The 15,151-nt window shown below is 47.0% G+C and overlaps 1 protein-coding gene and 1 pseudogene across 2 annotated transcripts; one reads left to right on the top strand and one right to left on the bottom strand.

Moving 5' to 3' along the window:
- Positions 1-15,151, bottom strand: part of LOC132807364 (zinc finger protein 271-like) — a 51,980-nt pseudogene that overhangs the window by 10,777 nt on the left and 26,052 nt on the right.
- Positions 6,309-9,954, top strand: LOC132807348 (zinc finger protein 7-like). Of its 2 annotated transcripts, XR_009641950.1 has the most exons (3): positions 6,309-6,410; positions 7,349-8,904; positions 9,887-9,954. XR_009641950.1 is itself a non-coding variant. In XM_060821576.1 (2 exons), the coding sequence occupies exon 2, from the start codon at positions 7,758-7,760 to the stop codon at positions 8,808-8,810; it is 1,053 nt and encodes a 350-aa protein (XP_060677559.1). In that variant the 5' UTR covers positions 6,309-6,410; positions 7,349-7,757; the 3' UTR covers positions 8,811-9,239. The 2 variants fall into 2 exon arrangements, 1 of the variants encoding a protein (XP_060677559.1); XM_060821576.1 differs by lacking the exon at positions 9,887-9,954 and having other exon boundaries at positions 7,349-9,239.

The following is a 15,151-nucleotide window of genomic DNA, read 5'->3' as shown; positions in this document are numbered from 1 at the left end:
TCTATCGGCCGTGAGCAGTACTGATGGTGCGCATGTGTGAAATCGATTTGGGGCCCCGCCCCTCATCGCTCTGATGGACGGGGAGACGAACCTTTGGGAAACCCTGAAGGACCGGAAGGAGCCTGGTCCTACTGCCAATCAGAGCCCTCCTATTGTCTGAAGGCGGATGGTTTTGACCATGAGCTTCTGAAGTTGCTGCTCCACCTCTCTCTCTGAATGAAGGTTGAGTTTTATTCCAGACTGCAACTTCCTTCCTCTGTTTAACATCTGGGAGTACCGCACTCTCTTTTCTCGCCCCCTTTCCCATTTCTTTTCACATCCTTGGGTTCAGCTGTTGGTTTGTGGGAGCTGAGGGAAAAAGGAAGTCAATCGAGGTGAAGGGACAGACTCTGGAAAAGGTTGGTCTACATCTGTGTCGATTAATGTTTGACAGGCTTTGTTTCCTGAGCTTGAGACATTTACTTGTCTGGCAAAAAAGGATGGCCTCTTGATCCATTTTGGGGATGGAAGTGGATTATGCTGTGGGCGACTTGCTTGTAGTAGTCCAATAAGCATTGGATAAGTAATCATGACTCACAAACCTTGAGTTATTGACTGTTTATTTGAGAGCTCACAGGGAGAGCCAAGTCGACCTAATAATCACAAGTCACTCCGACGACAAACAAAGTTGTGTGATTATATAGGTCACAATCATTTAACAATTAGCAATCTTAATTGCAGGATATTGAGCAAACTGAGGCACTTTGCCCAGTCACGTAGTGTCTGGACAGTTTTGGTTAGAATCTGCTAAGTATACAATAGGTCGTTGCAAAGAGAAGAATATTCCCATGCAAGGAAAGAATTTTATCAGGTAGCAGCAAGGCCGAGTGTCTCTGTTGAGCCTGGGAAACACAATCTTAGCCTGGGAAACAGAAGCTTTGGCAAGCAGGCACTAAGTGAGATTGAATGTGGTTTCCAGGTTTTTAATATGTGACAAAATAGCTGACCAGAATATAATAATTCTCCCACAATTCCTTCCTTCTTTCCTTTCACCAAATCAGGAGGTCAGTTCAGAGGAACCGGCAAAAGGAGGGATGTAGCGGACCCAGTGGGGCTTGTTGGCGATGGGGGTTTAGAGTTGCCAAGGTAACTGTCATAGTCCAGGTCACCAGGATCAGGAGAGAGAGTGTCAGTGAAACCATCCATTGGTGCGGAAATGTCAGAAATGAGAAGCGGCACAAGTTGGGAAAATGCGGGGCTATTCGGCATCAGAAGGCAGCTGAAATGGGCACAGCACTGTTTCTGGAAAATAATGCCATGTGCTCGCAGAACAAAACCAGCAATGAGAAGCACAAGGCCCTGGAAGAGAGTGGAAGCCCAAGAGCCAAGCCAGCCACCCATCCATGTCCAAAGGTCCCAACGGGGAGTAGTGTCATGGAGGGAGGAGGCCACCTTGCCAATGTGGGCGGCAATGTTAGTAATTTTGTCACTGGAGTCAGGAATGTAGGTACAGCAGTCAGAGCCGATAAGGGCACAAGTGCCTCCTTTCTTGGCTAACAGGGAGTCAAGGGCAATGTGATTTTGGAGAGTAATGGTGCAGACAGTGACCATCCCTGCATTGAGCAGGTCAAAGGCTGAAGATGTTGCAGTGGCAATCTCTTCCAGAGTGGTAGCAATTCACTAACCCTCAACCTCAAGGTGGAGGGTAGCAGAGGGAGGAGAGAAGGTAGAGACAAGGTGCTGAAAAGTTGTGAGCACTCTCTTGATTTGTGGTTTGGAAGTCTCAAAAGGCAAAGTGTGGGAGTGGTAAAGGAAAGGGACACTATAACCTAAATCCCAGCTGCCAGTCCAGGAGGTAGACAGCCAGGGGGAGGCCGTATGGCCACAAATGAAATCAGTGCCATTGAAGGGCAACAAATGATTGCATTGGGTTCCAATCCAAAACTTGGGAAATGGGGAATTGATGGCAGTCTTGTTGGCACCCCTGAGGTTAAGTATGCTCCTGTCTGCAGTGGGCTGGTAAGCAGTTAAAGGAAGGAGTAGGGAGTGCAGACACTTACTGAAACCAGCCTGCCATCCTGAGGGATGCTTACTCTTGATGCAAATACTTCCTAGATGTGGAGTCATGGCTGTGAGATTGGTGAGGAACAGGGAGGGGGGTGTATGGGAGGGGTTGTATTTTTTTCTCTTCTCTACCCCCACACTACTGCCCAACTTCAGGAGTGCTTATATTTCCCCCACATCCATGTTGTGTGTGTGCAGGTGTGAGACACAGTGAAAGACAACAAGTGCACAAATCTTTATTCAATTTCCACCACCAGGAAGAAAGGAAACACCTGAGTGGCCAGTGACAAGCAGTGCCCCTCTCAGAGGGCAATGCTGCATGATCAAATAGTGAGGGGGAGGGCAGCGATCAAATCCAAATAGAGTTGGAGGGGGAAATAATACACTCCACTCCCTGCGGTGCCCACCTCTCTCTGAACAGTCCTAAGGTGTTGGTTGGCACCGCGTGCTCCTTCTCCAGAGACACCCCGGCTCTGACATACCCACAGAGGAGGGGCAGGCAGTCGGCCCTAATGACCCCCTCCACGGCCTGCTGCCTGGACCTGTTTATGGCCAGTTTGGCCAGGCCCAGGAGCAGACCCACGAGGAGGTCCTGTGACCTGTCCTCCCCACTTCGCACTGGGTGCCCAAACATCACAGGAGTGATCGTATTGTGGCTGGAACCAACCCTTGAATGTATCCATTGTATATCCCACTGATTGCCAGCGGAGATGGGTATTATCCCTGTCAGAGTTTGGGGTGCTCACCCTCTTACGAAACCAGACGGATGTGAGAAGTTGTGACAGCAGCAGAATGACCCTGATGCAGCCCCCATTCAGCAGGGTCAGATTCATTAAAAGGTATGGATCTCAGGGGGATCCCTCCCTTGGAGTGAGTGGGAATATGGGCACAAACCCAGCAGCTGGAGAGGTTGTCCTTTTCTGCATAAAGGTATGTCCTGTACAAAAAAGTATTAAACTGTAATTTCTGTTTACTAGAGGTTATCAGGCCCAATCAAACAAAGTTAGAGAAAGAAAGATAAGGAAGAGTGCAGTGAAAGGCAGAATGATGAGACTGAGCCATTCACGGATGAAGGCTGAAGATGTGTCTCTGACGGGGTCTTCTGGTGTTCCTCCAGGAGGTGGCGCTGGTTTGCATTGTGCTGTGTGTGTCTATGCGGCCTCCCCATGACCTTGCCTGCTGAACGGGGAACCAGCAGGACTAGGAACGGGCCTTTCCATCTCAGCTCCAATATGCTCCAGTCCTAATGCTGAGAAACTTGGCGGACCCGTGAATGTAAACTTTGAAGAGTTTTGGTGAACTGATGCAAATATTTCCCACTTGTCCAAAACTACAGTGTCAGCTGTTTCAGCCATTGGGATTGTTTTGATTTATCTACTGAATACATCTACTCTTATTAGACAATATTCATAACAATGTACGCGAGGTGATTCTATAAAAGCAAGTTGTAGATAGCGGAAAACGGCCTACCAGGCAGGGAGGTGTTTAACAACCTCAGGGCATCCCTCTTACAGCATGCATCCTGTATGTTTACAAATTAAATACACTTCAGCTCTTTTCCTCGCTGCTTTCTGGAAATCTGGGTGACATCAGGTTTGTAATACAGTATTAACCATTCCCTCCTTGCCCAAGTATGTACATTAAAGCACATAATCAATTGAAAAAGGCTGCAGCAAAGAAGGAACACAAACCAGTCCATCAGGGATCACTCACATTTCGCTTTGAGTATCGAGGGAGTACCCTATTTGAGGCCATAGTTTGTGGTCTTCAACAGGGGGCCTCTCCTGTGATTTCAGTCCCATACCCAGGCCTGACATTCCTATCTCCATATTGTCTCTATCCGGGTTTTGGGGTGTAAGGCTGTCTGCTTGGCAGCAGTATTTATCTGCTCATTCCTTTGGAGACTGTATCCATTGCCTCAGCGTGAGCTGAACATCTTGATAGCTGCAAGATTGATTGGACAAAACGGCATTACTATTAGCCTGCCCCATGGGGGTTAAAAATCCTCTACGTTCCCACAAGTCTCTGTAATCATGGCTCTCACCAAAACCACAGTGAGAGTTGAAGATCTCAATCCCCGGGAGGGGTGTCTCAGTTCCGAGATCAGTTAAATGAACACGAGGAGTATGGTCTGCTTCAGCAAGGTTTCACACTTTAATTTGTAACGGCCGGGCAAGGATTTGTCCAGCAACACAGATATTAAAAGATTCTGTGTACCTTGGAGAAACTGCGTGATTAACTTGGAACAAAAAGCAATCTTTATATGTTTCTTCAGAGACAGTACAGCTGTAAGTACAGAGTAAATCCAATAAAATGTAACAAAATTATATAATGGACAACAGGTTAACCCAATGATATTTCCTGGGAAACAATGTAGTTTCACATGCATTATCTCCTCATACTTGTGCTTCAAGGTTAGCTAGGATAGTCAATAATGTCCTATCTAGCTTAATTAGATCCATACTATGAAGAAGGCATTGTTTGCTTAATCTGTAATTCAGTTAGCTCAGGAATGCAGAAATGCAGCTTTTAGCCATTTTAAACACCGTGTTAATTTGCAGCCTGAAGCCATATTGTTCTATTACTTTATATTGAGATGCCATTTTGTGGTTAATAAAAGCTCCTGACAATAGCCTAAATCCAGGTATTAGATCCTCATCTGGTGTAGATCTGCTCCGTCACACAAAAGAAAACTAGATTTAAAGCCATACGTGCTATTCTGCTAATTTAATCCAGTTGATTTGTTTTTGTTTAAAAATGTGAAAACCTCGTGAACAGTCCTTCCAGTTAATCACTGGATATTCAAATTTCTCTTCAAAATTAAAAATCATAACAAAACTGAGTGTCATTGTGGGATTTTGAATCTGGAAGATGTGCTTGGTAAAGTTTGGAAGAACAATATTTCAAAGTGAATGTTATCGTGTTCAGTCTAAGACTTTCTGGAGATGAAAAATTTGCCCTTGAGTGTTTTGCAACACTTAATCAAGGTCAGTTCCATACAATATGCAGTCAGGTTGATGCGAGAGTTAAGAGCTGGGGCAAACATCAGAAATAATGGAGGCAGGAGCACAGCAATTAGAGGTAGAAAGTTAGCCAAAAATATAAAAACAGGAAGGAAAGTTTTGTCAGCTTTTCTTTAAAAAAGTTAACAAAGTAAGTGTTGGTTCATCAAAAAAAATGAGTGTGGAGATTCAATAACAGAGGATAAAGAGATGGTCAGAGAATTGAAAAGAGCTTGAATCTGTCTAGCGAGGATACAAGTAACACCCTGGAACTAGATGGAAATCAGGAATTGAAAGGGAAGGAGGAACTGAAGACAATTACAATTATCAGGGAAGTAGTGTTGAGTAAACTGTTGGAACTATGAGTTCACAAGTCCCAGTTGGCCAAAGTATTTCATTCTAGAACCTTAAAGAAAAACTAGCTAGTGAAATAGTTAATGCATTGGTTTTAATTTTACAAACCTCATTAGTTTCAGGGGAGGTTTCTTTAGATTGGAAAACTCCTTTCTTCAAAACGGCAGACCGAGAACAGGAAACTGCAGACCATTTACATATGTCATAGGGAAAATGTTCAAAGCTATGATTAAAGATGTGATGACAGGGCACTTGTGTAAGTTCAGGCAGCGTGAATCTGTTTTTGTCAATGGGAAATAATGTTGTAATAATGTTTTGAAGAACTGCCTTTCCGCATTGCGACTGAGCTGATGAATCTCCAGTGCCGACAGGGAATGGAATCCCTTCCCACAGTCCCCAGGCTTCTCCTCAGTTCTGGTGTCCTTTTAGCTCCCAGTTTCTGATGAACAATTGAAACTGTGATCACACTCAGGAAACGTGTACAGTCACCCCCTGCTGCGAATAGTGTAATGTTTCTTCATCTGTGTAACTTCCCACAGCTCCTTCCCACAGACAGCTCACTGGGGCACACTCTCTCCCAAAATGGGGAAAAGACATACCAAAGTTGAGGAGTCAGACAAAATACGCAAGCAATAAAATGTCGAAATACGGCGGGGGGTGGGGAGTGGAATTGTGGCTCTCCCGCTTTTTTCCCTGTTGCCATTTGGACACTCAAAATCCCAAAGAGCATACTGCGCATGTTTGCCGGTGTCAGCAACGCAGTGCACATATTTGTCGGTGTCAGCAAACATTTGGGCATGCTCGTCACTGTGCGTTTAAAAAGGGCGGGACCTTTTCTTGATTGCCCAATAGGAACCTCTGGAGGACCGGAAGGACGTTGGTCCTCCTGCCAATCAGGGTCACCCCATTGTCTGAATGCGGAAGTTGGACCGTGAGGTTCTGTAGCTGCTGCTCGTGTCTGAATGAAGGTTGAGCTTTATCCCAGACTGCAAATTCCTCTGTCCATTATTTGTGAGTACGGCACTCTCTTCTCTTGCCACCTTTTCAATTTAATTTTCATTCTGGGGTTCAGTTGTTGACTTGCAGCAACTAAAAGGAAAGGGAGTGTGTCGGGGTGGGGACAGACTCTGGAAACGTCGCTCCAGGTCTGTGTCTTAATTGGCAAAATAGACAGGCAGGAGGTTGGAAGAACACAGCAAGCCAGGCAGTACCAGGAGGTGGAGAAGTCAATGTTTCGGGTGTAACCCTTCAGGATTGGGGATGGGTGTAGGGGGTGATGTAGATAAAGGGTGTGCTGGGTGGTGAAGTGGGCATAGGTGTAGACAGGTAGAGGGTTCAACCTAGACAAAAGGGAGGACTGCAGATGCTGGCAACCAGAGGTTACTCAGGGTGCTGCTGGAAAACATAGCAGGTCAGGCAGCATCCAACACCAGGAGAATCAACGTTTCAGGCGTGAGCCCTGAAGTCCTCCCTTTCTCCTCACTGGAAGCAGAAGAGTTTGACTGAAGTGTATTGGTGTTAATGCCTTGATGTCTCATTTTGCTCCCACCTTCTCGGGGTCATTAACCATTTTGTGTCTGGTCCTTCCTCAAGAAGCTGCATTGCAGGTTCACTCTGAATTGACACTATCTTTTTGCTTCCCGAAATCAGACCTGCTCACTCTCAGCAGGATCCCAGTGTTGTGAAAGATACTAACTTTCAGGTGGAGGTATCCAAAATTCAGAGAGATGTCAGTCTTGATGTTTTTGCTTTTCTGCCCCTGTAAGACCCTGAATCAGCACCTTCAGGAGAATGAGTTAGAGCGGAGTGAGAACAGAGGGGAAAGGAGAGTGGGATGGTGCTTTCAATTTTGTGGAACAACAAAAGAATATTCCACAGAAAATAGAGTTGCTTGTTCTGAAGTTCTACCCAGCACTGATAGTGATGATTTTTGTAATCTCTTTTTGCAGAGTATTTGAAAATCTGAAGACTGAAGTTTCAAAATCAACGGATGAAGGGCTTATGCCTGAAACATTGACTCTCCTGTTCCTCGGACGCTGCCTGACCTGCTGTACTTTTCCAGCGCCACATTTTTCGACTGACTCTCCAGTGTCTGCAGTCCTCACTTTGATGTCAATGTCTGACAGTCACTCAATCCATTGGGACAGCAACGATTTTTGACTGTGATTCCTGTGAAAGGAATCACCGCTTTTTGGTTCCAGTTTGAGGACGTTTTCAGCATCAGTGGGACTGGACAGGAGACCTCACTGTTACAGCGCATTGTGTGCTTGGAGCCTGAAACAGTTATAAGGCCTGGGAAGGGGATTTCACGGCAGGGAGGGGCTCTACACGTGTTCCTGTGCAGCTGAAGCTGTAGCCATGGAGAAACCTGAGGAATCCCGTCCTGTGGAGGAACCGTGGAAGTGTGGCGACTGTGGGAAAGGCTTCCGTTTCCTGTCTGCCCTGGAGACTCATCGGCGCAGTCACACCGGGGAGAGGCCATTCCCCTGCACTGACTGCGGGAAGGCCTTCAGACATTCCTCCCACCTGCTGGCCCACCAGCGGGGCCACACGGGGGAAAGGCCCTTCAGCTGCCCAGAGTGCGGGAAGGCCTTCAGCACTTCCTCCACCCTGCTGAGCCACCAGCATGTCCACACGGGAGAGAGGCTGTTCACCTGCCCTGAGTGTGGGAAGGCCTTCAGGTATTCCTCCACACTGCGGACCCACCGGCGTTTCCACACAGGGGAAAGGCCGTTCAGCTGCTCCGAGTGTGGGAAGGCCTTTACCCGCATCTCTGCCTTGCGGAGCCACCAGCGGATCCACACCGGGGAGAGACCCTTTACCTGCCCCGAGTGCGGGAAGGCCTTTACCGACATCTCCTCCCTGATGAAGCATCAGCGGATCCATACTGGGGAGAGGCCCTTTACCTGCTCTCAGTGCAGGAAGGCCTTCAGCACATCCTCCCACCTACTGATCCATCAGCGTGTCCACACAGGGGAGAGACTGTACACCTGCCCTCACTGTGGGAAGGGCTTCAGGTATTCCTCCTCCCTGCTGACCCACCAGCGGATCCACACGGGGGAGAGGCTTTTCAGCTGCCCCGACTGTGGGAAGGCCTTTTGCGATTCCTCCACCCTGCTGACCCACCAGCGGATCCACACAGGGGAGAGACCGTACACCTGCCCTCAGTGCGGGAAGGGCTTCACCCGCTCCTCCCACCTGCGGAGACACCAGCGGATCCACACGGGGGAGAGACCCTTCAGCTGCCCCGAGTGCGGGAAGGCCTTTACCGACATCTCCTCCATGATGAAGCATCAGCGGATCCACACCGGGGAGAGACCGTACACTTGCTCTCCGTGTGGGAAGGGCTTCACCCGCTCCTCCCAACTGCGGAGCCACCAGCGAGTTCACGTGCCATTGCAGGGGGATTGAAGGAGTTACGGCCGAGTCCCATTATCGATTGGACTATCAACCCAGTTCCGGAGATTCCCAGGCTTGAATCCCACCACGACAGATGGCAGAATTGGTATTCAGTCAGAAATGTGGAGTTTGGAATCTAACAATGAGACTGTTTCAGGGAGGGGTGGTGCAGGGGGGAAAGCCCCCATCTGATTTACTCTCCCTTGTTAGGGAAGGGAACCGCCATTGTGGGAGAGGATTCACTCAGTCGTTCCAGCTGCATCCTTTACCCGGTTTGGCCTACACATGACTCCAGACCCACAGCAGTCTGGTTGACTCTACACTGCCCTCCCCCCACTGGCAAAGGAGCGGGGAGAAACTTACTTGGAGACAGGGTATGGGTTGAAATTGCTGAGTGAGGCAATACTTCCTCCGGGTTACGGCTGTACCAAGGATCCAATTACAAAGGGACAACTTGGTGCTGGCCAATAGTAAAGACAGTGAGGGGGGGGAGGTGGGTAGGGACAGGGGAGGTGTGGTGTGTGCACTTTCACCTTGAGCTGTTCAAAAAGCAACTACTTTTTCTCTGCTTTTTTGCTGGGGGGATCTGAATCTGTAACAAAGTTGGGTTGCAATAAAGGTTACCTGAACTTACCACTGGGCTCAGACTCTCATTGAAAGCTTTGAGCTCCAAGAGGTTTTTTGTTTTAAAGCTACTCATTTCTTTCAGCCTCCTGCACTAAGCTTAGAACATAGAACAATCCAGCGCAGAACAGGCCCTTCGGCCCTCGATGTTGCGCCGACCTGCGAACTATTCTCAGCTTGTCTCCCTACACTATCCCAAAATCAACCATGCACTTACCTAAGGATTGTTTAAATCTCCCTAATGTGCCTGAGTTGACTACCTTAGCAGGTAGGGCATTCCACTCCCTTACCACTCTCCGTGTAAAGAACTTGCCTCTGACATCTGTCTTAAAGCTATCACCCCTCAATTTGTAGTTATGCCCTCTCGTACAAGCTGACGTCATCATCCTAGGAAAAAGTCTTTCTCTGTCCACTCTATCTAATCCTCTGATCATCTTTTATGTCTCTACCAAATCCCCCCTTAGCCGCCTTCCTTCCAATGAGAAAAGACCCAAGTCTCTCAGCCTTTCCTCATAAGACCTTCCCTCCAGACCAGGCAACATCCTGGTAAGTCTCCTCTGCACCTTTTCCAATGTTTCCACATTCTTTCTGAAATGGGGCAACTAGAACTGTACACAATATTCCAAGTGTGGCCGCACCAGCATTTTGTATAGTTGCAGCATGATACTGCGGTTCTGAAACTCAGTCCCTCTACCAATGAAACCTAACACACCATATGCCTTCTTAACAGCACTATCCACCTGGGTTGCAATGTTCAGGGATTTATGCACATGGACTCCTAGATCCCTCTGCACATCCACACTACCAAGAATCTTTCCATTGCCCAACTACTCTGCCATCCTGTTATTCTTCCTGAAGTGCATCACCTCACATTTAGCTGCATTGAACTCCATTTGCCACCTCTCAACCCAATTCTGCAGTTTATCCAAATCCCCCTGCAACCTGTAACATTCTTCCAAACTGTCCAGTACGCCACTGACTTTAGTGTCATCTGCAAATTTACTAATCCATCCACCTATACCTGTGTCTCAGTCAGTTATAAAAATGACAAACAGCAGTGGTCCCAAAACATCCTTGTGGAACACCACTAGTAACTGGACTCCAGACTGAATATTTACCATCAACCACCACTCGCTGCCTTCTTCCAGTTTCTAATCGAAACTGCTAAATCACCCTCAATTCCATGCCTCTGTACTTTCTCCATCAGCATCCCATGTGGAACCTTATCAAAGGCTTTACTGAAGTCCAAGTATACCACGTCAACTGCCCTACCCTCATCCAAATGCTTGGTCACCTTCTTAAAAAAAAAACTCAATGAGGTTTGTGAGACACGACCTGCCTTTGACGAAATCATGTTGACAATCTGAAATCAAATCGTTGCTTGCCAGATGATTATAAATCTTATCTCTTATAATCCTTTCTAAAATCTTTCCTACAATAGAAGTAAGGTTCACTGATCTATAATTACCAGGGTCATCTTACCTGCTGCCCTTCCTGAATAAGGGCACAACATTTGCAATCCTCCAGTCCTCAGGTTCTAAACCCGTAGACAATGATGACTCAAATATCAAAGCCAAAGGCTCTGCTATTTCCTCCCCAGCTTCCCAGAGAATCCTCGGATAAATCCCATCCAGCCCAGGGGACTTGTCTACTTTCACTCCTTCTTGAATTGATAACACCTGTGTGTAACTAGCCTCGATCCTTTCGAGTCTAATATCTTGTACCTCGTTCTTTTCCTGAGTGAACACCGATGAGAAATGTTCATTTAGCACCTCTCCGATCTCTACAGGGTCCACACTCTACTTCCCACTTCTGTCTTTGACTGGCCCTATTCCTACCCTAATCATCCTTTTATTCCTCACATACCTATAGAAAGCTTTCGGGTTCTCCTTTTATTCTATTTGCTGAAGACTGTTTGTGTCCTCTATTTGCACTTAACTCTCTCTTTAAGTACTTCCTCGGTGATCTGTAATTCTACATTGCCTCATCTGTACCATCTTGCCTCATCAACACACAAGCCTCATGGAACAGCATCATTAGACACAGAACTTATATCGAAAGATCAGTGTCATGCAACTGATAGAATATATTGAACAAACTTAGATAGTCTTCATCTCTTAGAATGGGTGTGGGCTTTGGTTCATTAATATGTAACAATGTTCTTGAGATGACATAAGATTTTATAAAAAAAAAACTCCGCTCAGACAATGCATTAAAGGTGTGAGATTTGAGTCTGTCAGTATTCCAACCTTGAATCAGACCGGTTCTGTTTCCAAAGTCGGAATTTGTAAAATATTAGATGCATTGACTGCCTGCAGATTGTGTGCTTTTTGAACAAAATTGAATGTATCTGCAAATATAATTCTGCCAATACAATTTCACCCCAAAGAGTAGTGTGTGTGTGTGTATCTGCATGTGAGTTTGTGCATGAGAATGCGCAGAAGTGTGTGTGTGCATGCTTGGGAAAGTGAGAGTGATGGAGTATGAGGCTGCGAGTGAGAGAGAGCATTGAGGAGTGTGTGTGTGTGTCTGTCTGTGTGTGTGTGAGAGAGAGAGAGGCTGAATAAAAGCAAGGGGTTGTACAGTTAATGGACGAGCCATGAGTCGTGTTATAGAACAGACAGATGGGCGGTGTGTTCAGGTACATAATTCTTTGGAAGTTGTGTCACTGGTAGACAAGGTGGTTAAGGCGGCATTTCGCAACATTGCCTTCATTGTTCACACCACTGAGGAGAGGGGTTGGGACATCACGTTGAGGTTGTACAGGATGTTGGTGAGGCCACTTTCAGAGTACTGAGTACAGTTCTAGTGGCCCTGTATGAGGAAGAATACTATGAGAGTTTAATAAAGATTTACCAGGATGTTGTAAGCACTGGAGGGTTTGAGTTATAAGGAGAGGCTGGGACCTTATTCATTGGAGCACGGGAGGTTGGGGGGTGACCTCAGTGAGATTGATAAAATCATGAGGAGTGGAGGTAAGGTGAGTAGAAAATGGCTCTTGCTTAGCGTAGGGGAACTCAAAACTAGGAGGGCATTATTTTTTAAATGTAAGGAGAGAGATTTAAAAGGAAGCAGAGGGGCAACATTTTGAAAAAGGGTGATTTGCATGTGGAATGAACTTACTGAGGATGTGGTAGATGCAGGTATAGTGACAACATTGAAACAGCATTTGGATGGGTAGATGAATAGAAAGGTTTAAAGGGATATGAGCCAAATGCAGGCAAGTGGGACTGGTTTAGTTTGGAATCCTGGTCGGCATGGACGAATTGGACCGAAGTGTCTGTTTCTGTGCTGTATACCTCTATTGAAACCAGTAGAATTCTGAAAGGGGCTGAACAAGATAGTTGCAGATAAAATGCCCCTTTGTGGGGAGGGTCTCGAAATCCGACAATGTGGAAGCAGGCCATTCAGCCCATCTATTTCACTCTGGCCCTCTGAACAGTATCCCATCCATACCCAACCCCTTACTCCGTATTTCCCATGGCCAATCCACCCTAACCTGTACATCCTTGGTCACTATGGGTAACTTAGCACGGCCAATCCTCCCTAACCGACACTCTAATCTATAAATTACCTTCTCAAGAATGTAATTTAAGTGCAGAGCTTTTCTAAGAAAAATGTCAGTCTGACTCAACATTGGGACACAGACAGAATTCACAACTATTGTCTCTACTTATAAAAAGGGCAACGTCTCTTCGAAATGTAGATTCATTTAGATATAACTGCGTCACTTTACATATTAAGATATCCCTTTGAATGTGCCACATCCCTTTGAAATGTAATCTCGTCCATTTACATCTCTGTATTTGCGGAAATACCCGTTAAAATGTCCATGTCCCTTTAAAATGCAGATTGCTCCCTTTAGATATGAGGCCGTTCCGTTAGATGTCGGAATATCTGTTTAAATGGAGCCGTGAGCTTTCCCAATGTAGACAGGGCTCCTCGAAACGTGGCAGTGTCCCCCCTGCAGCTGCAGAGCGAGACAGGAGAGTTTGTTTTTGTGAATGAGCAGTTGTAGCGCGAGGTGGCTGTTGCTTGGTGACGGTGAGGCTCCCCCGGCCCCGCCCATCCCCCGTGCAGACGTCACGCGGGGGTGAAGGCGGTTGGGAGGAGAAGTCGCTCGAGCGGGGAAGCGGCGGCCGTTAGGAAAATGGCGCCGTGCGGCCCGGGGCAGACCCCCGTCACTGGTCACCGCCGCCTTCCTGGTGCAGCTGCTGTGTCACGGCCACACCGGCCGGCTGTACAGCAGGCAGGAGCCGGTGACCATTCTGGAGGCGGATGGGGTTAAGGGCCTGTTTGGGAACTGGTCGGCCGCCTGGGTGGTGGAGTTCTACTGGTCGTGGGGCGGCCCCTGTGTCAACTATGGGGCCACCTGGAAGGTACTGGGCCCGGGAGGTGAAAGGTGAGGCAGGTTGTTGGGGGGACGGAGGGGAAGGAATGTGGGGCCTGTCCTGTCATAGTCACATTTTACACTCACTTTCCATCTGCTTTTACTGGCGCTTGTGCTGTTTACCCCTCACTGTTTTTTAATCCTTGTGCTGTTTACCCTTTGCTGTTACTTGTGCAATTGTTGAGGGTAGTGTGTAAATACTAGTGAAGGATACTATGCACCAGCATGTATATGTTCCTCAGTCATTGAAGGGGCAGGACCTGTTGAGAATGGTTAGTAAAGTATGTGGTGCACTAAGCCTTGTTAACATGGAGATAGTTTGGTATTTGGAAAAATATACTTTTTTATTATTTAGAATCATAAAGATGTACAGCACATGAACACACCCATTTGGTCCAACCTGTCCATGCCAACCAGATATCCTAAATTAATCTAGTCCCATTTGTCAGCACTTGGTTCATATACCCATCCAGATGCCTTTTAAATGCTGTAATTATACGGCCTCCATTACTTCCTCTCGCAGCTCATTCCATACATGCACCATCCTCTGCATGGAAAAGTTGCCCCTTAGGTACCTTTAATATCTTTCTGCTCTCACCCTAAACCTATGCCCTGTAGTTGTGAACCTCACCCCTACTCTGGGGAAAAGACACTAAAAAAAATGTTGAGCAGCCAGACAAAAGCGATAAAATGTTGAGCCACATGGGGAAAAAGAACTGTGGCTCTACCCTTTATTTCTCCTCTTGGCATTTGAACATTTAACATCTGTCAATAACACCAGCATCGCCACAGAGCACATTGTGTCTGCTCCTCGGTGTGAACAACAGCGCACCTGCTCGCTGGTGTCACCAGTACATTGTCCATGCTCCTCGCTGTCGGCAGAAAAGGAGACATCGCTTATCTCTGTTCCTAAAGGTCTTCCCTTTATTCTTAAAGCTGTGTCCTCTGGTCCTAGTCTCTCCTACCAATGGAAACATCTTCCCAATGTCATTGCACTGTGGGGATGAAGCCCTAGCCTGTCCAGTAATTTCTGGTGGGTGAGACGAGGCCTCAAGGTTAGAGGGAGTAGCTTTCAGAGATGAGGAGGAACTGCTTTTCCCAGAGGGTCGTGAATCTATGGAATAGTCTAGATTAGAGTGGTGCTGGAAAAGCACAGCAGGTCAGGCAGCATCCGGAGAGCAGGAAAATCGATGTTTCGGGCAAAAGCCCTTCATCAAAATTTAGGGAATACTCTGGCTAAGGAAGCAATAGAGGCAGCTTCATTAAGTATATTCAAGATACAGTTGGGTGGGATTTGGCCTGGTTGGGGAATTAAGGGGTTCCTTGTGACAGTGCAGGG

The sequence above is a fragment of the Hemiscyllium ocellatum genome (genome assembly GCF_020745735.1).
Source record: "Hemiscyllium ocellatum isolate sHemOce1 chromosome 27 unlocalized genomic scaffold, sHemOce1.pat.X.cur. SUPER_27_unloc_15, whole genome shotgun sequence".
NCBI classification, from domain to species: Eukaryota; Metazoa; Chordata; class Chondrichthyes; order Orectolobiformes; family Hemiscylliidae; genus Hemiscyllium; species Hemiscyllium ocellatum.
The sequence above is the reverse complement of the archived record's forward strand: the minus strand, read 5'-3'. Positions and strand labels throughout refer to the sequence as shown.